Source organism: Chiloscyllium punctatum, unplaced genomic scaffold (genome assembly GCF_047496795.1).
Source record: "Chiloscyllium punctatum isolate Juve2018m unplaced genomic scaffold, sChiPun1.3 scaffold_1029, whole genome shotgun sequence".
NCBI classification, from domain to species: Eukaryota; Metazoa; Chordata; class Chondrichthyes; order Orectolobiformes; family Hemiscylliidae; genus Chiloscyllium; species Chiloscyllium punctatum.
The window spans coordinates 4,960-28,812 of record NW_027310763.1 but is presented as its reverse complement, the minus strand read 5'-3'; the positions used below and the strand labels follow the sequence as shown (position 1 = coordinate 28,812).

Here is a 23,853-nt window from a genome sequence, read left to right as displayed (position 1 = left end):
TCTTTTTCCTTCGGATGGGGGGATTTCAAGACTGGAGGGTAGCTTTATAAGGTGAGAGGAGAAAGATGAAGATATGAGGGACAACCTTTTTAGGTAGCGAGTGGTTCGTATACGTGAACTGACACTCCAGAAGATAACAACATTTAAGTACATGAATAAAAATGGTTTGGAGGGATATGGGCTAAGCGCAGGGAGGTCAGATCGGATGAGAGTTGGAATGGACTGGTTGAACTGAAGGATCTACATCTGTGCGACATGACTATGCTTTGCTATAGATACTGTTTCTCCCTTCACCGATGTTGTCAGACTGATTGAGTTCCCCCAACAGCGAGCTTTTAGCTTGCATCTCCAGCGTTTTGCTTTTATCGAAGGGGCTATGACAAAAGCTAATGAAATGCCCGCGCCAGCGTCAGGTGGAATTAGCTTACAGGAAATTCACAAAGTGGATGGAGCGCTATTGTTAATTGGGAGGAAAATCGAGAAAATGACAGAGGTTGTGCTTTAGTTATGCAGGGTAGACAAGCAGGAGGCAGGAAGAACACTGCAAGCCAAGCAGCTTCAGGAGGTGGAGAAGTCAGCATTTCGGCTGTCACCCTTCTGTTATCCAGGACACTGGTGACAGAACAGCTGGAGCGCTGAGTACTGGATGTGTGGAAACTGTATCAACTCACCCTAACCTACACATCCCTGGGAACAATGGGACAATTTCCCCACGGCCAATCCACCCTAACCTGTACATCCCTGGGCACTACGGGACAATTTCCCCACGGCCAATCCACCCTAACCTACACATCCCTGGGAACAATGGGACAATTTCCCCACGGCCAATCCACCCTAACCTGTACATCCCTGGGCACTACGGGACAATTTCCCCACGGCCAATCCACCCTAACCTGTACATCCCTGGGCACTACAGGACAATTTCCCCACGGCCAATCCACCCTAACCTGTACATCCCTGGGAACAATGGGACAATTTCCCCACGGCCAATCCACCCTAACCTGTACATCCCTGGGCACTACAGGACAATTTCCCCAGGGCCAATCCACCCTAACCTGTACATCCCTGGGCACTACGGGACAATTTCCCCACGGCCAATCCACCCTAACCTGTACATTCCTGGGAACAATGGGACAATTTCCCCAGGGCCAATCCACCCTAACCTGCACATCCCTGGGCACTACGGGACAATTTCCCCACGGCCAATCCACCCTAACCTGCACATCCCTGAGCACTACGGGACAACTTCCCCACGGCCAATCCACCCTGACCTGTACATCCCTGGGCACTACGGGACAATTTCCCCACGGCCAATCCACCCTAACCTGCACATCCCTGGACACTACGGGACAATTTCCCCACGGCCAATCCACCCTAACCTGCACAACCCTGGGCACTACAGGACAATTTCACCACTGCCGATCCACCCTAACCTACACATCCCTGGACACGACGGGGCAATTTCCCCACGGCCAATCCACCCTAACCTGCACAACCCTGGGCACTACAGGACAACTTCCCACAGCCAACCCACCCTAACCCACACATCTCTGGGCACTACAGGACAATTTCCCCACGGCCAACCCACCCTAACCCACACATCCCTGGGCACTACGGGACAATTTCCCCACGGCCAATCCATCCTAACCTGTACATCCCTGGGCACTACGGGACAATTTCCCACGGCCAATCCACCCTAACCTGCACATCCCTGAGCACTACGGGACAATTTCCCCACGGCCAATCCCACCCTAACCTGCACATCCCTGAGCACTACGGGACAATTTCCCCACGGCCAATCCACCCTGACCTGTACATCCCTGGGCACTACGGGACAATTTCCCCACGGCCAATCCACCCTAACCTGCACATCCCTGGGCACTACGGGACAATTTCCCCACGGCCAATCCACCCTAGCCTGCACAACCCTGGGCACTACAGGACAATTTCACCACTGCCGATCCACCCTAACCTACACATCCCTGGACACGACGGGGCAATTTCCCCACGGCCAATCCACCCTAACCTGCACAACCCTGGGCACTACAGGACAACTTCCCACAGCCAACCCACCCTAACCCACACATGTCTGGGCACTACAGGACAATTTCCCCACGGCCAACCCACCCTAACCCACACATCCCTGGGCACTACGGGACAATTTCCCCACGGCCAATCCCCCCCTAACCTGCACATCCCTGGGCACGACGGGACAATTTCCCCACGGCCAATCCATCCTAACCTGTACATCCCTGGGCACTACGGGACAATTTCCCCACGGCCAACCCACCCTAACCCACACATCCCTGGGCACTAATGAGACAGGATGTAGGTTTGCTCGCTGAGCTGGAAGGTGCGTTTTCAGACGTTTCATCACCATGCTAGGGAACATCATCAGTGAGCCTCTGGATGAAGCGCTGGTGGCATGGCCCACTTTCTATTTATGTATTTAGGTTTCCTTGGGTTGGTGATGTCATCTTCTGTGGTGATGTAACTTCCTGTACATTTTCTCAGGGGATGGTAAATGGGATCCAAGTCAATGTGTTTGTTGCATTCTGGTTGGAATGCTATGCTTCCAGGCATTCTCGTACGTGTGTGTGTTTGGCTTGTCCTAGGATGGATGTGTTGTCCCAGTCGAAGTGGTGTCCTTCCTTATCCGTATGTAAGGAAACCAGTGAGAGTCTTTTTGTGGCGAGTTGATGTTCATGTACCCTGGTGGTTAGTTTTCTGCCTATTTGTCCAATGTAGTGTTTGGTACAGTCCTTGTAAGGTATTTTGTAAAGGACATTAGTTTTGTTTGTTGTCTGTATAGGGTCTTTTGAGTTCATTAGCTGTTGTTTTAATGTGTTGGTGGGTTTGTGGGCTACCATGATGCCAAGGGGTCTGAGTAGTCTGGCAGTCATTTACGAGATATCTTTGATGTAGGGGAGCGTGGCTCGGGTTTCTGGATGTGGTTGGTCTGCTTGTTTGGGTTTGTTGCTGAGAAATTGGCGGACTGTGTTCATTGGGTACCCATTCTTTTCGAATACACCATATAGGTGAATTTCCTCTGCTCTGTGCTGCAGTGTGTGGTGGCTCGTTGAAATAATGTTCTGTTGCAGCTTCATTTGTGGATGTTGGGGTGATTGCTTCTGTCAGTTCAGTATTTGGTCTGAATGTGTTATTTTCCTGTCAACGCTGGTTTGAACTTCTCCAGTGGCAGTTCACTCTACTATAACATGTAGGAATAGTAATTTGTTGTTGTTTTCCTCCTCTTTAGTGAATCTTCTTAAAACTCATTGACGACAGGACAATTTAGCACAACCAATCTACCCTAACCTGCCTCTGGGAAGAAACCAGAGCAAACCCACACAGACACACCGAGAGAATGTGCAAGGTCCACCCAGACAGTTGCCAGAGGGGTGGAATCGAACCTGGATCCCTGGTGCTCAGGCAGCAATGCTAACCACTGAGCCACCGCCCTGCCCTACGGGTCTCCTATTTAAGTGCGTAGGAAACAGTTCACAGACAGCTTTTTCAACAAATACCGGGAAATAACTGGGTGTTGGGAGTCTCTGAATGGGCTGGAAGTGGGGGTGAATGCTTTCTCTTGGACAAGGATCCAGTACGAGGTCCTGACCAGTGAGCAATCAGAGGTGGAGGTGTTGGTGTTGGTGTTGGACTGGGGGTGGACAGAAGTTAAAAAGCACATGACACCATGTGAGAGTTCCACGGGTGTATTTGGAAGCACTAGCTTTCAGAGGAGTGCTCCTTCACTTAGTAGCTGTGGCACGTTCCACAGCAGGCTGGAGGAGCAGGGCTCCCAAGGCTAGTGCTTCCAAATACACCATGGGACTATAACTTGGTGTTGTGAGATTTTTAACATTAGAAATCAGAAGTCAGCATGGTTTTGTGAAGGGCAGATCGTGCCGCACAAACCTTATTGAATTCTTTGAGAAGGTGACTAAGGAGGTGGACGAGGGTAAAGCGGTAGATGTGGTGTATATGGATTTTAGTAAGGCGTTTGATAAGGCTCCCCATGGTAGACTACTGGAAAGAATATGGAGGTATGGCATTGAGGGGGAGTTGGAGGTTTGGATTAGAAATTGGCTGGCTGGAAGAAGACAGAGGGTAGTAGTTGATGGTAAAGGTTCATCTTGGAGTGCAGTTACTAGCGGTGTTCCGCAAGGATCTGTTTTGGGACCATTGCTGTTTGTCATTTTTATAAATGACCTGGAGGAGGGGCTAGAAGGTTGGGTGAGCAAGTTTGCGGATGATACGAAAGTCGGTGGAGTTGTTGACTGACTGTGAGGAAGGATGTGGCAGGTTACAGCGGGATATCGATAAGCTGCAGAGCTGGGCAGAAAGGTGGCAAATGGAGTTCAATGTAGGTAAGTGTGAAGTGATTCACTTTGGTAAGAGTAACAAGAAGATGGGGTACTGGGCTCATGGTCAGATACTTGGTAGTGTGGATGAGCAGAGGGATCTTGGTGTCCATGTACACAGATCTCTGAAAGTTGCCACCCAGGTAAATAGTGCGGTTAAGAAGGCATACGGCGTACTGGCTTTTATTGGTAGAGGAATTGAGTTCCGGAGTCCTGAGGTCATGTTGCAGTTGTATAAGACTCTGGTGCGGCCGCACCTTGAGTATTGTGTGTAGTTTTGGTCGCCATACTATAGGAAGGATGTGGAGGCACTGGAACGGGTGCAGAGGAGGTTTACCAGGATGTTGCCTGGTACGGTAGGGAGATCGTATGAGGAGAGGCTGAGGCACTTGGGGCTGTTTTCATTGGAGAAAAGAAGGTTTAGGGGTGACTTGATAGAGGTGTACAAGATGATTAGGGGTTTAGATAGGGTTGACCATGAGAACCTTTTTCTACGTGTGGAGTCAGCTATTACGAGGGGGCATAGCTTTAAATTAAGGGGTGGTCGGTATAGGACCGATGTTAGGGGTAGATTCTTTACTCAGCGAGTCGTGAGTTCATGGAATGCCCTGCCAGTAGCAGTGGTGGACTCTCCCACTTTATGGGCATTGGATAGGTATATGGAGGTTATTGGGCTAGTGTAGGTTAGGTGGGCTTGGATCGGTGCAACATCGAGGGCCAAAGGGCCTGTCCTGCGCTGTATTGTTCTATGTTCTAAGTCACCCACTTAAGACAGAGATGGAATGAACCTCTCACAGCATGGAAACAGACCCTTTCATCCACCTCGTCCTGGTTTTCCAAACTAAACTTGTCCCACTTCCCTCCAAACCATTCCTATTCATATACCTGTCCAAATGTCACAACTGCTCCTGCATCCACTACTTCCTCTGGCAGTTCATTCCACACAGACGCCTCTGTGTGAAAACAATGTCCATTGGAGCCCCTCGGAATCCTTCAGCTCTCACCTTAAACATAGACTCGCTAAGTTTTGATCTACTCCACCTTTGGGAAAAGGACTTTGCTGTTCACCTTATTTATGCCCCTCATGGGGTTATAAACCTCTGTAAGGTCACCCCTCGGCCACCCACGCTCCAGGGTCAAAAGTGCCAGCCTCCCCTTACAACTCATTCCCAGCCATATCTTGTTAAACCTCTTCTGCATCATTTGCAAGTTGCTCGTGTCCTTCTTATAACAGGGCAACCAGAACTGGACGCAGTGTGACTTCCTGAAAAGACAGAATGGGTTCAAAGGGTTCAGCAGCCTGCTCCTGTCCCTAACTCCTAGGTTCTGGGCATCACTTTGGGGAGGCTATGCAGTGAACAACTCCAGGGATGAGGGGCTTCAAGGATATGGATTGCTTGGGCGTGCTAGGACCTCACTTGCTCTCTCTCTCTCTCTCTGATTTAGATCAACAACACAACTTTCCCTTTTAAAACACAGCTGGTGGTTGAGATCCGGAAGGCACTGCCTCAGAGCACGAGGGAAGGAAGATTCGACTGAGGCGTACAAAAGGGAAAGCAGATGGTTTTGGCAAGGGGAACAATTCTCAGGGCGAAACAGGAGCGAAGGCAGGGAGGGCCCCCTCATGCAGACACCACCAGCTCCCCTGAAAGAAAACCACACCAAGAGTGCTTGTTGCAGCATCCTCCTTCATGCTTGGTGTTTCACAGCTCAGGGGGAAACCACGTCTGCAAAGCTGACGGAGTGTGTGTTAGTGTCAGAGCACGTGGCCAGGGGTGGGGGGGGGGTGGGGCGAGTGGGGCGAGTGGGAAAGTGAGTGCGTGGTGAGGGCCGGAGAGTGACTGATGGGGCCCAGCATAGATTAAAGAGAGGGGAAAATCAGCAGGATGGAAGATTTAGGCACTGGCTCCGAGTATGGTGCTGGTCGGTCCCAGCCCAGGGCCCTTTCAATAAAGAGCTGAAGCATCCAGCACACGACAAGGTGCTGCCCTGCAGATCTGACCGACAATCCTCAACTGGCTGTCAGCACAGTCCGTGGCACATACAGAGGGATTGGTCCAATTGCAGACTCACAAGGTGCGTGGAAGGCATTGAAAGTACAAGCTGGGTGGGCACGGTCACCATCACCCTCGTCCCGGAGAACCAAAGGGAAGGCTTATTTGGTATAATGCGCTAACGATAGCCGTCCACCAGAAGCTAACAGATACTAGTCCACAGGGCCCACTGACAAATGCGTACACATAGCGGCCTGGTCCAACTCAAACCAAATAGGCAGCCAAAGATGAACTAACAGGCTGTTTCCCTGACCAGAATCCACGTGCCCAGTTTAAAATGGAAAACAAACCTTAGCAGTTAACTGTCACCCATCATCAACTCATGCACTCTTACCACATCTGCCCAACAGTTAGCACTCACGCAGCATGTGGGCAAAGTTATTCCCCTCTATGTTAGGAAATACAACAACCGACCCCCACAAACAAAAAGGCACTTCTTGACGATGCCCAGAGGACAGTCAAAAGTCAATGACAAAGGGCAGAGTGGGAATGCACCCAGTGCAGGGAAATGAGGCTATTTTGTTGTTTGTTGGTCAGCGGAGCTAAGGTGGGCCAAAGGGCCTGTTTCCATGCTGTAAGAATGTGGGAATACTGCAGGTCTGGAGTCACATGTAGGCTAGAACAGGTTAAACGACAGATTCCCTTTCCCAAAAGGTGAACCAGACGGCTTTGAAAGGGAGAATTTGACAGTCCAAATTCGGAACGTTAGTTTGGATTACTAACCAAGTGGCATTAGTATCCACCTGCTGGAAGGGACAAGCGACCAGAGAATGACGTGGTCAGAACAGAACACATTGAGTCGCTCGCTGTGAAAGCTGACTGGGCCTGGCACGACCCACACACCTCTCGCAGATGACTGGAGATGCTCACAGGCACATTTACCTGGGAAATGGGAACTTCCGGTGTGGGGGGCTGGGGCGACTGAGACATGAGATGCACATGAGGAAAAGCTGACGGACTGGAGGCTGTTTTTGAGAGAGAGAAGGTGGTTGAGAGAGGACGTAATTGAGATACAAGATAAGAGGGTTAGATAGGATAGTCAGTGAGAGCCTTTATCCTCAGATGGTAATGACTAGCACGAGGGGACATAGCTTTAAACTGAGGAGTGATTGATATAGGACAGAGGTCAGAGGTAGTTTCTTGACTCAGTAGGAGGGGTGTGGAACGCACTGCCTGCAACAGTAGCAGACTCGCCAACTTTAAGGGCATTTAAATGGTCACTGGGTAAACATATGGATGAGAATGGAATAGTTGGGCTTCAGATTGGTTCCAAAGGTCGGCGCAACATTAAGGACTGAAGAGTCTGTACTGTGCTGTAATGTTCCACGTTCTAATTTGGGCACTTCCCTTTGCTGTCCCGAGGCGTAGCCCGAGGGGGTGAGGATGTGAGAGCCAGGAGGAAGGTGACTACAGAGTAGTCACACTCTCAACGTCTTTGATCGAGGCCCGTGGGAAGAGGTAGCGAGACTCGCACTCCTCACAGCCGCAAGAGGAAGTGGTCGACTGGATGCTCTCAGACAGGCCTGTCTGGCACACCACTCTGCTCCCCGCTGATACTTCAGTGCACATCACATCTGTCAGCAAGGGGAGAGCTGCTTAACCAAGGCAAGGCAGAGACCAGGCGCCCTGTCCAGTCAGTCACACGAGATACAGACCATAGTCAGGGATGGTCATGGGGACAGCATCGAACAGGGAAGGTGAACAGTTCCTGGGTCTTCCCCCAGTCCCCAGATCACCCAGTGTGTAAATGGTATCCACAAGCATTATCCTTTTGTAGAATTATTCCTTTACAGGATCTAGGTGGCATGGAGTCAGCCAATCTTCATTTCCTGGTTCTCACTGCCCCTCCCTGTTATGCCATGAGAGCAGGGGAACAGACACTCTATCTATTTAAACCAGGAGGGTGTGGGTCTTCAGGGGGAGCTAATAGGCAATGCTGCTGTGCTGACTTGTATGGGTGGTGTCGGTCTAACCTCCACCTTGTTAGGGGGCAATTACAGAAGGAGAATGTACCCTGGCCTTCTCAACAGGCTCAATAGTTAGCACTGCTACCTCACAGCACCAGGGATCAGGGTTCAACTCCCCCCTCAGGGCGACTGTCTGTCAGGAGTTTGCACATTCTCTGTCTGCGTGGGTTAACTCCGGGTGCTCTGGTTTCCTCCCACAGTCCAAACAAAAAGTTCAGGTTAGGGTGGATTGGCCATTCCAAAATGCCCTGTAGTGCCCAGGAATGTGCAGGTTAGGGTGGATTGGCCGTGGGGAAATTGTCCCATAGTGCCCAGGGATGTGCAGGTTAGGGTGGATTGGCCGTGGGGAAATTGTCCCGTAGTGCCCAGGAATGTGCAGGTTAGGGTGGATTGGCCGTGGGGAAATTGTCCCGTAGTGCCCAGGGATGTGCAGGTTAGGGTGGATTGGCCGTGGGGAAATTGTCCCGTAGTGCCCAGGGATGTGCAGGTTAGGGTGGATTGGCCGTGGGGAAATTGTCCCATAGTGCCCAGGGATGTACGGTTAGGGTGGATTGGCTGTGGGGAAATTGTCCCCTAGTGCCCAGGGATGTGTAGGTTAGGGTGGATTGGCCATGCTAAATTGTCCCGTAGTGCCCAGGGATGAGCAGGTTAGGATGGATCGGCCGTGGGGAAATTGTCCTGTAGTGACCAGGGATGTGCAGGTTAGGGTGGGTTGGCCGTGGGGAAATTGTCCCGTAGTACCCAGGAATGTGCAGGTTAGGGTGGATTGGCCGTGGGGAAATTGTCCCATAGTGCCCAGGGATGTGCAGGTTAGGGTGGATTGGCCATGGGGAAATTGTCCCGTACTGCCCAGGAATGTGCAGGTTAGGGTGGATTGGCCGTGGGGAAATTGTCCCGTAGTGCTCAGGGATGTGCAGGTTAGGGTGGATTGGCTGTGGGGAAATTGTCCCATAGTGCCCAGGGATGTGCAGGTTAGGGTGGATTGGCTGTGGGGAAATTGTCCCATAGTGCCCAGGGATGTACGGTTAGGGTGGATTGGCTGTGGGGAAATTGTCCCATAGTGCCCAGGGATGTGCAGGTTAGGGTGGATTGGCCATGCTAAATTGTCCCGTAGTGCCCAGGGATGAGCAGGTTAGGGTGGATTGGCTGTGGGGAAATTGTCCCGTAGTGCCCAGTGATGTGCAGGTTAGGGTGGATTGGCTGTGGGGAAATTGTCCCGTAGTGCCCAGGGATGTGTAGGTTAGGGTGGATTGGCCATGCTAAATTGTCCCGTAGTGCCCAGGGATGAGCAGGTTAGGGTGGATTGGCTGTGGGGAAATTGTCCCGTAGTGCCCAGTGATGTGCAGGTTAGGGTGGATTGGCTGTGGGGAAATTGTCCCGTAGTGCCCAGTGATGTGCAGGTTAGGGTGGATTAGCTGTGGGGAAATTGTCCCGTAGTGCCCAGGGATGTGTAGGTTAGGGTGGATTGGCCATGCTAAATTGTCCCGTAGTGCCCAGGGATGAGCAGGTTAGGATGGATCGGCCGTGGGGAAATTGTCCCGTAGTACCCAGGAACGTGCAGGTGAGAGTGGATTGCCCATGGGAAATGCAGGGTTACAAAGGTAGTGTTGGCCAGGTGGATCTGGGTGTGATGTTTTTCAGAGGGTCAGAATGGACTTAATGGGCCAAATAACCTGCTTCCACACTGTAGGGATTCTATTCTATCAATCTAACAACCCATGAGCCCCTCTGGAGGGAGGGAATCTCAAAGACTGCTCACCCAGAGTGAAACCATTCAGACAACAAGTCATACAGCAGGCAAACAGACCCTTTGGTCCAACCAGTCTATGCTGACCATCATCCCAAACTCAACTAGTCCCACCGGCCTGCTCCTGGCCCATGTCCCTCCAAACCTTTCCTATCCATGGACTTATCCAACTGTCATTTTAACGTTGTAACTGTAGCCCCATCCACCACTTCCTCTGGAAGATCATTCTACACGTGAACCACCATGTTAAAAAAAAATTAAATATTTAAATCTATCTCCTCTCACCTTCAAAATACGCCCCTGGTCTCGAAATCCTTCATCCTCAGAAAAAGACACCTAACATTAACCCTATCTCTACCCCTCATTATTTTATAAACCGCTATGGTCCCCCCCTCAACCTCCAGTGAAAGAAATCCCAGCCTCTCAAGACTCAAAGCCTCCGTTCCCAGCAACCTCCTGGTGAAACCAGAACTGGACACAGTACTCCAGAAGAGGCCTCACCAACATCCTGTACAACCTCAATATGATGTCCCAACTCCTCGGCCCAAAGGTCTGAGCAATGAAGGCACACGTGCCAAATGCCTTCTTCACCACACTGTCTGCCTGTGACGCAAACTTCAAAGAATTATGTACCTGAACCCCTCGGTCCCTCTGTTCTACAACACTACCCAAGGCCTTAGTTGGAATGGCATTAGTCCTACCCTTCTTTGTTGTAACAAAATGCAATACCTCGAATTTTTCCAGATGGAATTCCATCTGCCATCTCCCTAGGCAGGCAGGCAAAGAGACAGAGAGAGACTAACGGAGAGGTTAATGGGGAAATGATAAAAAACACGCCCTGGAGACAGCAACTCTGACTAACTAGAGCCTTACTTGCTCTGGTCAACACCACCCAAGATATGAGGGCAACGCTGCCAGTGTTTCAGCCTCTGACGGATAAACCTCAAGGGTCTCTCAGCAGCACAGGGAGTCCACAACCTTCAGTTCAGTTTTCCACTGGTCTCCAGAAAAGCTCTGCTGTCTATCACTGCCATTTCACTTCCTGGAGTTCAAGCTGGCTTTGTCCAAGCACTGGACACTGCAAGTTCAGGGCGGGACAAGGGTGCACATCGGCGATAACAAGGCTGTCAGTCTGCGGGGTGAAAACTGGACTCGCATTCGCGACTTCAGGATCCTGCGACATGGTGGGAGACAAGGTTGGGCAGGGTGCTCTTGCGCCCATGGAGTTCAGAACAACAAAAACTGGTTTTATTGACCAAAGCTGATTTTCTTGCCCTCTGTAGGAGTCGAGAACGAGGGGCTCGCTGCGTCAAACAGAGTGAAGGCAGAATTTCAAGGCCGAGTTACAGAGCAGGCTAGGTGGAGTGGTGAAGCGTGGACAGGAAAGTCAAATTGAGACCACGAAGAGATGATTCTTGAATCGTGGGGCAGGGTCCACGGGCAGTATGGCCTTCTCCTCCTCGTCCCTCTCATTACACAGTCATACAGCATGGTCTAACTCGTCCAGACCAACTATATACCCTAACCTAATCTTGGCCTGTATCCCTCTAAACCCTTCCTATTCATATACCCATCCAGATGCCTTTACAATGTTGTAATTGTACCAGCCCCCACCACTTCCTCTGGCAGCTTGTTCCATACATGCACCACCCTCGGCGTGAAAAGGTTGCCCCTTACGTCCTTTTTGTATCTTTGCTCTCTCAACTTAAACTTGTTGCTCTTTAGTTTTGTACTCCCCCACACCAGGAAAAGACCTTGTCTATTTACCCTATCCATATCGCCAAGATTTTGTGAACCTCTACAGGGTTATCCCTCACCCACCAATGGTCCAGGGGAAACAGTCCCAGCCTATTCAGTCTCTCCAAACCCGACAATGCCCTTGCAGATCTTTCCTGAACCCAGTCAAGTTTCAAGAACCCAGTTAACCATTAACAGGTTCGCTGATGACACCACCAGAGTCAGTCAAATCTCAGGTGGTGATGAAACAGACTACAGCTAGGAGGCGGAAGACCTGGGAAAATGGTGCACTGAGAATCACCGAGCTCTCAATGCCGGCAAAACCAAGGACCTCATGCCCCCCTAGACATTAACAGCACAGAGGTGGAACGAATGGAGAATGTCACGCTCCTGGGAGTGGCCATCCACAACAAGCTTTCTTGGACTCTTCATGTGGACGCACTGGTTACAAAGGCCCAGCAACGTCTCCTCTTCCCTCAGGCAGCTGAGGGAATGTGGCTGACGGCGAATCCCCTCGCCAACATTTATAGGTGTACCGTCGAGAGCATTCTGTCTGGATGTGTCACTACCTGCTAGGGCAACTGCACCATTCACGATCGGAGACGGTTACAGAGAATGGGGGAACTCGGCCCGGACAATCACAAAGGCCAACCTCCCACCTATCGAACCTATCTCCCAGGCCCCGCTGTCAGGGAAAGGCCGCCAGCATTCTCCAAGATCCGTCCCACCCTGGCAGTGTTTTTCTACAACCTCTGCCATCGGGGGAGAAGGTACGGAAGCCTGAACACACCCACCAGCCGTTTTCCAAGCAGTTTCTACCCTACTGTTGTTAGGAGACTGAATAGGCTCTCAAACTCTTCACATTCACCTCTCCCTGTGGTTTGGGTTTTGCTGCTGTTTCGCTATTATTTACTTATCGACGCTACGTCACTCTGTGAACGGCCTGGTTTGCTCGCAAGACAAAGCTTTCACTGTGCCTCGGTATACAGGACAATCGATTCAATTCTATTCAATTCACGTCTTTCCTATAGCGGGGAGACCAGAACTGAATGCAGTATCCCAAAAGCAGCGTACCCAATTGCCTGTTCAGCCACACTACAACATCCCAACTCCTGTGCTCTATGCACTGACCAATAAAGGCAAGTGTACCGAACATCTTCACTACCCTATCCACCTGAAATTCCACTTTCAAAAGGAACTATGAGCCTGCACCCCAAGGTCTATGCGACAATGGGACAGGCAATGCTGGATTAAGCAATGGGACATAACAGACAAGAGGAGGAGGTTTTATAGTTCCATGAAGTACAAGGAGCCGGTTAAGAGTGCTGCTGACAGAATGGGGACATTGTTAATTTTAAAGGGGAAAAGACAGACACGCTCAATGACGATTTTCCTTCAGCATCCCAGCAGGACAGGAGTATATCTTGCAGAAACCCCAGAAGTCGTTAACAGAGGATCGGGGACACAGTCGGAGTAAAACCAGCTGAAGTCAGTCACCAATACTGGAGAATTAAATGGAACTGAAGAGCCACAGATCTCCAGGGCTGGATGGCTTCAAACCATGGGTGGAGGTAAAAAAGGGAGGTAGGACAGCACTCTGCTCCGGACACAATCTCTCAGTGTTCCTGGGATTCAGGAGTTGGAACTCGGGATTGGAAACCTGCTTGTTAAAGGCGGGGGAGGGGGGAACCAGGGAATTGCAGGCAAGTCAAGTTGGTCTAACAACCGTGGGTGGGGGGGGACAATTGTTGGGTGTCTATAATAGAGGATAAAGTAACGGATCACCGGGGAGAGTCAGCACCAATTCACAAAGGGTATTTTATGCCTGGCAAACCTTTGTTTTGGTCTGAAAGCGGTGACAGAGGCAAGGCGATTCCATGTTGGTTTGATGGACCCGAAGGCTTTTGATAAAAGTCTCACGCGAAAGGCTGTTAAGCTGGAGGTGGAAGCCCACAGAACAGAAGCCAAGTTACTGACAGGGACAGGAAACCGGCTGACTGACAGAAAACAGAATTGGAATAATGGGTCGGCACTCAAATTGGCAGGAATTGACTTGTGGCGTCCCGCAGGGATCCGGATAGAGGCCGCAACTGTTAACAAGGTTCAATCAAACCGTGGGTAATAGCGCAAGAAGTCAAACATCCCCATTTTACAAAGTGAGCATTGAAGTGTTGACAATAGCACACCAAATGACAGGATATTGATGAAAGCGCAAAGCTGTGGCAGTTGGATTCTATGTGAAGCAAGTGTCATCCATTTGTGAGCGAGAAAGGACAGATCAGGATTTTTTTTTTTAAAAAAAAGGACTGCAAGTTAAATACACAGTGGGTGCCCAACGAGACTTGAAGGTTCAAGGGTGGAAAACAGTGCTGGAGGCTAATGAAATGCTGGCCTTCATAGCTAAGCAAGAGGAGGATGCAGACATTATGCACAACAATGGGCCAGCCTCGACGGTCTGAAGGGCCTATTCCAGTTCCTTCTGTCCTTATTACAAGCGGTGAGCAAAGAGCCAGAATGTGCCCTCTCGGAACAAATAAAGGGCAGCACAATGTGAAAAAAACTGCTCGATTCGGGTTTGGCACTCACCAGGAGACGAAGGGTTAAAGCTCATGAATGATGCACACAGATGACGAATGATGTGACTGAGGGGCACGGCAGGATCTGGTTGGGGGGGGGGGGGGGGGGGGATGGTGGGAATGGTCGTCGCCTCTCTGTGGGGCGTGTAGAAAAGAGACGCCACGGGTTGCTGTGTCACTGGTGAGTCAGCAGCCTTTCAGTAATCCAGCCCCGTTCCCCTCAGAGAGACACGCACATGTACTCGCTCGCTCCTTCACAAGTGTCAGGGAGCCGAGCTGACGCAGCAGGCAGCTCAGCCGTAGCGTCGAGGGCTCGGTCAGCTCTGCAGCTGCTGCAGAGCAGGCACGGTGCCACCGCTGGGTTGGCAGCCCGGCTGAGACACGGAGGCCCAATGTCAGAGGCACACTCTCGAGCGGCTCGCGACTGAACCTGCAGCTCCTGGTGCTGGGACCGACGACAAAAGGACCCAAAAACTTTCCAGACTGTGGAGCAGACGGAGGGAAAAGTCAGACAAACTCACTTTCTCACAGTCATTCATGGAACATGGGTTTCACTAGCTACGCCAGCACTGGAGTCCCATCCAGAACCACCCTGGGCGAAGGAGACAGCAAGCAGCCTTTGGGAATGGTTGCTGTCATAGAGATGTACAGTACAGAAATGGACCCTTTGGTCCAACTCATCAGTGCCGACCAGATATCCGAAATAAACTGAGAACCATTTGCCTGCACTTGGCCCATACCCCTTCGTATTCACATACCCATCCAGATGCCTTTTCAATGTCATTGTACCGGCCGCTACCACTTCCTCTAGCAGCTCGTTCCACACACGCACCACCCTCTGCATGAAAAAGTTGCCCCTTAGGTCTCTTTCATATCTTTCTCCTCTTAACTTAAACTCATGCCCTTGAGCTCTGGACTCCCCCACTCCTAGGAAAAGATCTTGTCTACTTATCCTATCCATGCCCCTCATGATTTTATAAACCTCTACAAGGTCACCCCTCAGCCTCCAACGCTCCAGGGAAAACAGCCCCAGCCTATTCAGCCTCTCCCTGAAGCTCAAACCCTCCAAACCTGGCAACATCCTTGTAAATCTTTTCTGAACCCTTGCAAGTTTCACAACATTAGGGGGACCAGAACTGGACACAGTATTCCAGTCCTGGCCTAATAGACATCCTGTACAGCCCCAATAGGACCTCCCAACCCCTACACGTTACGCACTGGCCAATAAAGGCGAGCAGACTTCTTCACTAACCTATCTACTTGCGACTGCACTTTCAAGAAATTATGAACCTTCACTCAAAGGTCTTTGACTTACCCAAGTGCAGCACCTCACTGACCTATGTTAAACTCCATCTGCCATTCCTTGGGTCCATCTGATCAAGGCCCCATTGTATTCAGAGGTAACCTTCTTCAACTACACCACTAATCTTGGTGTCATCTGCAAACTTATTAATTATACCTCGCACGTTCACATCCAATCATTTATAGAAACGTGACGAGAAGCAGTGGACCCAGCCCCGATCCTTGTGGCACACTGCTGGGCACAGGCCTCCAGTCTGAAAAACAACCCACCACCACCACCTTCTACCTTCAAGTTAGTTCTGTATCCAAAAGGCTAGTTCTCCCTGAATTCCATGAGATCTAACCTTGCTAACCAGTCTACCAAAAGGAATGCCTTACTGAAGTCCATCCAGATCACGTCTACCGGTCTGCCCTCATTAATCCTCATTCTTTCTTCAAAATACTCAAGCACATTGGTGAGATACAATTTCCCACACACACAGCCGTGTTGACGATCCCTAATAAGTCCCTGCCTTTCCAAGGATGTGTACACCCTGTCCCTCAGGAATCCCTCCAACAACTTGCCCACCACCAATATCAAGCTCACTGGTCTATAGTTCCCTGGCTTGTCCTTACCACCTTTCGTAAAGTAATGGCACCATGTTAGCCAACCTCCAGTCTTCTGGTACCTCACCTGTGGGTACTGATGATACTCCTACTGCCTTTATACTCGAAGGATTCACTCTGTCTATCCTGTCTACACCTGACATATGCTTCCTTCTTATTCTTGACCAAACCCTCAATTTCTCTCATCATCTAACATTCCCTACACCTACCAGCCTTGCCTTTCACCCTAACAGGAAGCTACGGTCTCTAGGCTCTCGTTAATTTCATTTCTGAAGGCTTCCCATTTTCCAGCTGTGCCTTTACCTGGGAACACCCTTCCCCAATCAGCTTTCCAAAGTTCTTGCTTAATACTGTCAAAATCGGCCATCCCCGAATTTAGCACCGACACCTCAGTCACCTGCCCTGCCTAATTTCGCAAGAGTAGGTCAAACTTTGCACCTTCTCTAGTCGGTACACACTTGACAAATTCTCCTCTATCCAAGCCCTTAACACTACGGCAGTCCCAGTCTATGTTTGAAAAGTTAAACTTCCTGACCATAACCACCCTCTTGTTCTTACAGATAACTGAGATCTCCTAACAGATTTGTTTCTCAATTTCCCTTTGACTACTGGGACTAATACAATCCCAATAAAGTGATCACCTCGTTCTTATTTCTCAGCTCCACCCAAATAACTTGCCTGAACTTAATCCCAGGAATATCAAAGTGCAGCCATAATGTTATCACTAAATCAAAACACCACTCCCCCCTCTCCTCTGTTTCTCTTTCACTCCTTCCTATAGCATCTATACCCTTTAAGCTGCCAGTCCTGTCCATCACTGAGCCACCTCTCTAATTGCTATGATATCCCAGTCCCACGTTGCTAACCATACCCTGGGTTTGATCTGCCTTACCTATCCCCACAGTGACATAACAGCCAAAGCTAGGACTTTTATTTTTAAAGGTCCCAGAGGCTGGGAGGGCTGCTGTTGTAATGAGTTTGCTGCCTCTGCTCCTCTAGGGAGGCACAGGTTGAGGGTTTTGGAAGGTGCTGTGCGCACACGTGAAGGAATTCATAACCAGCTACAGAATTCCCTACCTAATTGAAGCAGCCTTGTAAGGCTTAGATAGATCGGTGTTTTACTGGAGAGAGAATTCGGGGTGGTGGTGAACGTTCTCTACCCACAGCATGCCCTGGGTCGCAGCTCACCCTCCTGCAGAAAGCAACGCCGCCCTACATGAAACTCCCATCACCCCACCCCAATCCCACTCCAGAGGCAAGTCCGCACAGGCTCTGCACTGGGGTTTTACTGAAGGCGAGAACACAGGAGACTGGCCAGCAGCAGACCAACAGAAACAGGTCCGCCCTCTCTCTCTCTCTCCCCTCTGCGTAAAGTGTGGACCGGCGTCGACATGATTGCTTGTGTGGATACAATTGAGAAAAAGGGCGTGGGCTATTCTTAAAGCCGAGCAATTGCCCGTGGGGTTATGATTACATTCTCCTGTCACCAACACCCTATCCCCTCAGGACCAAAGCTTCAGTTTAGGAACATGACCGACACAACACTGCTTCCCAGTTACCTCCTCCAGCCGGACGCCCTCGAGGAAAGGCCCCTGTCGTCTCACATTTGACACACTCACATTTGCTCACTCTTCCCACCCCAGCCCTAGTAATGCACAACATGGGGATAGGCCGCACCAGCCTATTGCACCCCAGTGGCTGACCAGAGATTTCTTCATGGAGGTGGGACATCCTCTGACTGTCCACCCCAGGGTACGTCCTCCCCAAAACGTGTCCCTGTCACCTTTAAAGGTCAATACATGTGGACCCTCGTTGGTCCCTGCCTCGCTGCACTCTTTAGAACCGTAATATCCCCATCGCTCCTGGATGCCCCTCAGCACTTAACTGTGTCTGCCCATTGCCTGCCCTAGTGCACTGACCAGGCCAATGTAGACATGCAGTTAGAAAACTATGCTCAGCTCCCAACATCACTGGCCCGCATAGGTCTGGCACATTCGTCGCTCCCCCACCTTGTGCAGTTCTCTCACTTCTGGACTATCTATCCAACTTCTTCTCAGCTTGTGAGTGCTCCAGTTCAATCCACTTCACATTTCGGGCAATTTGTTCCCAATCACAACCTTGCCTTGAGAAACTCGCTGCCTGCCCCTCCTTCCTTCGGAAAGGACGTACGCCGAGATATAGGAACACCACTAGGCCGTTCGGCACATCCAATTGGCTCCAGCCTGCAATCTTGGCTGATCCATTTCTCTTCATCGACTCGGTGGAATCCTCCCTTCCTGGTCTTGATTGCCTTGATTATGTTTCCCTTTGTACACAGGGGAGAACAACCCCCACTCCCTCCTCTTGTCCCAAGGGGACCTGGCCTAGCAAGTCTTCCCTTCCAAGGCCCGAAGACAGGGTTTGCCCCGGGTCATTAGTGTACGATAATGGTCAACCCAACTGCAATTGAAGATTGGAAATGAGATCAGGCTGAGTCAACTGGTTGGTGGGGAAGACGATGATTGAATTAATAGAGACAGATTCTCGATTAGAGTGGTGCTGGAAAAGCACAGCCGTTCAGGCAGCATCCTCCTCCCTTAACAGCGACAGAGACAATGAGACTGCAGGGAGCGATGGTCACACAAATACCGTGGGCAGAGGTCAAACACATATACACACACAATCAAGAGCAGGAACCACCCATCCGATTCTTTCCCTCCCTGACTTGGCAGCCCTTGCAGAAAGATCCGACGCTGGGTTTCCGAAAGGGTGTTTTTGCACTCAACACACAATCGACAAAGCCAAAATCTAAGACAAAGACAGCTCTTGCCCAGCCCTGAATGCTCTGTGCACCCATACCCTCAGGTCACTCTGTTTTCTAACTCCTTTAACAGCATCACCTCGCCATAGTCTCCTGAACCAACTCGGTCACCGCACACATGAAACTGGAATCGGCCAGTTGCCCTTGCGGCCCTGAGGTCTACTGTGGTTAACATTTCTGTGACCGTTATCACCTGCAATCTGCATCAAGGCTGAGCCCTCTGACGTATAGTCCTTACCTTGTGTGCAGGAGAGCTTTCTGGGGAGAGATACAGAGACAGCCACGCTTACCTCTGACCCATCTGGGAGAAGCAACCAGCCCATCCCAACTCTCAGGAAGCATTAGGAACATTAGCTAAAGGGTAGGAGGTTTCCAAGACGCACAGGGTGCTCTCGTGCATGAACCACAAGTTGTAAAATGCCGTTCCTGGCTGGTGGAGTAATCGGATGCTAACGAGTGAGAGGATGCTTCAATCATTCCGGGCAAATGGATGGGATAACACAAACATTGAGCCTAATAAAAGGCAGGCATCAGAGGCTCTTCAGAGAAGGTTTGAAGGCAGAGGAGGAGTAGACCCTTGGCAATCAATTTGGTGGGCGGTTGAGGTGGGGGAGTCAGGGGTATTCAAGGAGGTGGGGGATTTAAAAATCAGAGGCCTTCAGGGGGGATGATGCAGATAATACCGTAGTCACACTGAATTATCCAAGCCTCAGTTGCACAAACTCTCACCACTCAGTCCCAGGAACACAGGCTCTGGGGGATGGGGGGGGCGCGAGGGGGGATGTACTGGACAGGCTCACATCCCGAGGTGGTACTCAAACTCGACTCATCACTCCAGAAATGACGAGGTACTCTCGTGAAAACCATGATGATTGCAGTGAGAACTCAATCTGACTCACAGCCGGCAAGTCTGAACCAATCTGGCTGTCACCAGCAGAGCCAGGGCTCCGCATGGAAGGACAGCAGCTAGGATGGGCACAAAACACACAACCTGGACAGGATGCTATCAAAAACCTCCCTTCACCTCAACATCCATGAGAAGCATAGCGTAGACTTGCCAACAGCACCTCTGCCCCATGAAGGGCAAGGGCAAGTTACCAGCTCCTCCAAGCCCTACACCATCCTTGGCTGTCACTGGGTCAAAACCCCTCCCTCACACGGAACTCCCTCCCTACTGGCACGGAGGTCTCTCTACACCACACGGAATCAAAGGGGTAACTCACCGGCAATACCCACTCTCACCAGGCCGCAGAGTGGATGCCACAACCAGGTCCTGGGACACACATCCCCCCTCAGCTCAACAACAATACAGCAGCCGGTGTTGAGAACCTGCTGCGGGTATTTGGCACACAGACTACGAGGCCTGACGCACAAGGCCGCCGGCTTAGCCGCGTAGAGCTTCAAGACTGCCCAAAGCGGCGCTATACAAATGCCCTTCTTGCAGCAGGGGTGGAAGACCCGCGCCCAGCATTTCTGCTCGGGCTGAACCGATTCGGACGTTGCGCTGGACACCTCCCCCGACTCGATTTGCAGGGCAAGACCCTGCTTTCAGCAACCTCTTCCAAAAACATTGCACACTCAAGAGTCAGCACAGAGTGCTTGGCTTCATCCCAGCCGCGTTAGATATACAGTCAGGTCCTTCAGCCCATCCGCTCAGTGCTGGGCGGTTCCCCTCCTCCGCCCTCATCAGTGCATCGAGCTGATTCACCTCGACTGCTCCTCTCAGGCATCAGGCCCCACAGTCCTCCCCGAGAGGGGTTTAGCCCAGGCTCCTTGTTGGATCTATCAACAAGCATCATATATCCATCCGACACATCCTTGGGTTGGCAGGTGAGGAGAGTTCACTCACACCCTTGAACAGAGGGAGACAGGGAGACTAACCATCACCCTGTCCTGATTGGGGAGGCGGTGGCGGTGGGGGTGGGGGTGGAGCTGATGATTTGCCACACAGAACCAGAGTAGACCAAGGTAACACCAGCGACAAGCAGGTAAGCAGCCAGGAACCCCACGGCAAATAATTCACTTCCAAACTTGCGAAACGAAAGGGATTCAGACACTGACAGGTCTCCCCTCAACACACGGACTCCATTAGCGACAGCCAACCCCAAAGGGCAGACTTCAAGGATAGGGGGAGGGGGAGGGATAAAGTGGGGGTGGCTGGAGGGGGAAGGGGGAGGGGGTTGGCTGGAGGGGAAGGGGAAGGGGGGGCTGCTGGAGGGGAGGGTGAGGTGGCTGGAGGGGGGAGAGGGGGGGCAGCGGCTGGAGGGGGAGGCCGGGGAGCATGGCTGGAGGGGGGGGGAGTGGCTGGGGGGGGGGGGGAAGAAGCGGCGGGAGGGTGGGGCGCTGGAGGGGGAGCGGCTGGAGGGGGACGGCTAGAGGGGGAAGCGGCTGGAGGGTGGGGTGCTGGAGGGGGGAGGGGGAGCAGCTGGAGGGGGGGGGCGGCTAGAGGGGGAAGGGGGGGGTGGCTGGAGGGAGAGGGGAACTGGGGGGGTTGCGGGAGGGGAAGGTTACAGGAGGGGGAAGGGTAGGGAGGGGCTGCTGGAGGGGACGGGGTGAACAAGGGCAGAGGAGATGGAGACTGATTTTGGGATGAGTTGATGGGATGCTGACCACAATATTAACTCTAAATAACAATGGCATTCCCCAGAAGCCACCCTGGGAAAGGGGGCAAGTCTCACCTCTAGAGCCTCCAGGCTCGGGAAGCTGGCGATGGCGAAGCCGTCAATGATGTCCTCCTCGCAGGAGGTCGACTCCTTCCTCCTGCGGCGGGGAGGGCGGGGCCGCGATGAGCCTGGCCCGGAGCCCAGGCCTGGGCCGCTCCCGGACGCTGGACCCTCTCCCGCCTCCCTCTCGGAGCCGGAGGACGGGGAGTAAGGCCGGGCCTCCCGCACCCCGGGGCCGGCCAACTTCCTGTCCCGGTCCCTCTGGGAGCGCGATCTGCGGCTCTGGCGGTAGCCCCCAGGCCGGCCTGGCCCCTCCATGGCCGCCCGGGTCCTTTGGGGGTCTCTTTCTCTTGCTGTTATTTCCAATAAGAACGCAGTTAGTGAAGGGAAAGTCACACCTTCCTCCTCCCTCCAGGCCAGGAAAGGTTTTGGTCAGTGCAGGCAATAAATAAAAGTGGAACAAGGGGATGCCTTCTTGGAGCTCAAATTCAGCAAGAACCGACTCCCTCCTTCTTCATTTAACTGAGCAAAGTCACTGGATTGAAGGGGGGGGGAAGAGAACGCAGCGGGTTCCTGCCTCTTCTCCTCCTCCTCCTCCTCCTCCTGCCCCTCCTGTTTTTTATCCTTCCTTCCTTCCTCGCCCCCTGCAAAATCACACTCGTCCAGACGCTACCAAGGTGACGTCCAGCTAAGAGCCCACCGCCGAGGCTCTGAGTCAGAGACATTCATTCCATGTGGGGGTTTCGGAGGACGAAACCAAAGACACCCCGAGGTCTGCTTTCAAATCGCCGTCCACGGAGCTCCGAGGGGGGGGGGGGGGGATGGACAAGGGTGGGTTTGGGGGAAAGCGAGAAACCAAGAAATGTTCCTGAGCAGGACTCCCTTCCCAAAAAAAGGATGCCCTGAGAGAGGGGCGAAACGGTGGTTGGGGGGGGGGGGGGGGGGAAGGACAGAGGAGGCAAGTTAAATAAGAAAACACTACACCTCTGGAACAGGTGGGATTTTGTTTCTGAAGAACTAAAAAAAGGTAGAAAGAGGGAAGGACAGATTATATCAAAACAAAATCCCTTCTTCCCGGTTTTGGGTCCACTGGTTTTCAGGACACAAACCCACAGGGAGATATATAAATAAGATGGAAAACACTGACCCCTACCCACAGAAATGAAAATTAACAAAACAGAAAAACTGGAAAGCAAACCACAAATTGAATAAAAAGTGTGCCTCTGTGGATATATAAATAGAAAATGGTAAAAAATCCCACCCCCCAAAACGCTGAGTATTAAACCAGGAAGACTTAAAAGCCGCTGCCTCTTCCTTTCTGTTTGTTCCTTTTCATTCCTTTCTTTTTAAAAGGAAGGGGGGGGAAAGAGTGGAACAGTGAGAGAAAAGTGAGTCGGGGGGGGGGGGCGTGACACAAGGAGAAGGTCTTCGAGAGAAAGAGAGGATAATCAGACGTGAGGGGGGGTGGGAGGGAGGGAGGAGGATAATCAGACGTGAGGGGGGGTGGGAGGGAGGGGGTGGAGGATAACCAGACGCAGGGGGTGGGTGGGAGGGAGGGGGAGGAGGATAACCAGACGCAGGGGGTGGGTGGGAGGGAGGGGGAGGAGGATAACCAGACGCGGGGGGTGGGTGGGAGGGAGGGAGGAGGATAATCAGTCGCGAGGGGGGTGGGAGGGAGGGAGGAGGATAATCAGTCGCGAGGGGGGTGGGAGGGAGGGAGGAGGATAATCAGTCGCGAGGGGGGTGGAAGGGAGAGGGAAATCAGACGCAAGGAGGGTGGAAGGGAGAGGGAAATCAGACGCAAGGAGGGTGGAAGGGAGAGGGAAATCAGACGCAAGGAGGGTGGAAGGGAGAGGGAAATCAGACGCAAGGAGGGAGGGATGGAGAGGGAAATCAGACGCAAGGAGGGAGGGATGGAGAGGGAAATCAAATAAGGTGGAAGCTTTTAGGGGACAGAGGTGGAAATTAAACAAGGGAGAGGCTTGAGGGAGGAAGGGACAAAGAAATCAGATGCAGGTGAAGGGGGGGGAAAGAGGA

The 23,853-nt window shown here is 51.8% G+C and overlaps 1 protein-coding gene across 1 annotated transcript in view; it reads right to left on the bottom strand.

Annotated features, from left to right (window-relative positions):
• Nucleotides 1–23,273, bottom strand: part of LOC140474496 (fibrosin-1-like protein) — a gene marked incomplete at its 3' end in the record, with an annotated part of 41,030 nt that extends 17,757 nt beyond the window's left edge. Inside the window, exon 1 of the mRNA XM_072567704.1 lies at nucleotides 21,832–23,273. Coding sequence (XP_072423805.1) covers nucleotides 21,832–22,134 — 303 coding nt within the window. The remainder of the gene's footprint in view (nucleotides 1–21,831) is intronic.
• Between the last annotated feature and the right edge of the window lie 580 nt (nucleotides 23,274–23,853).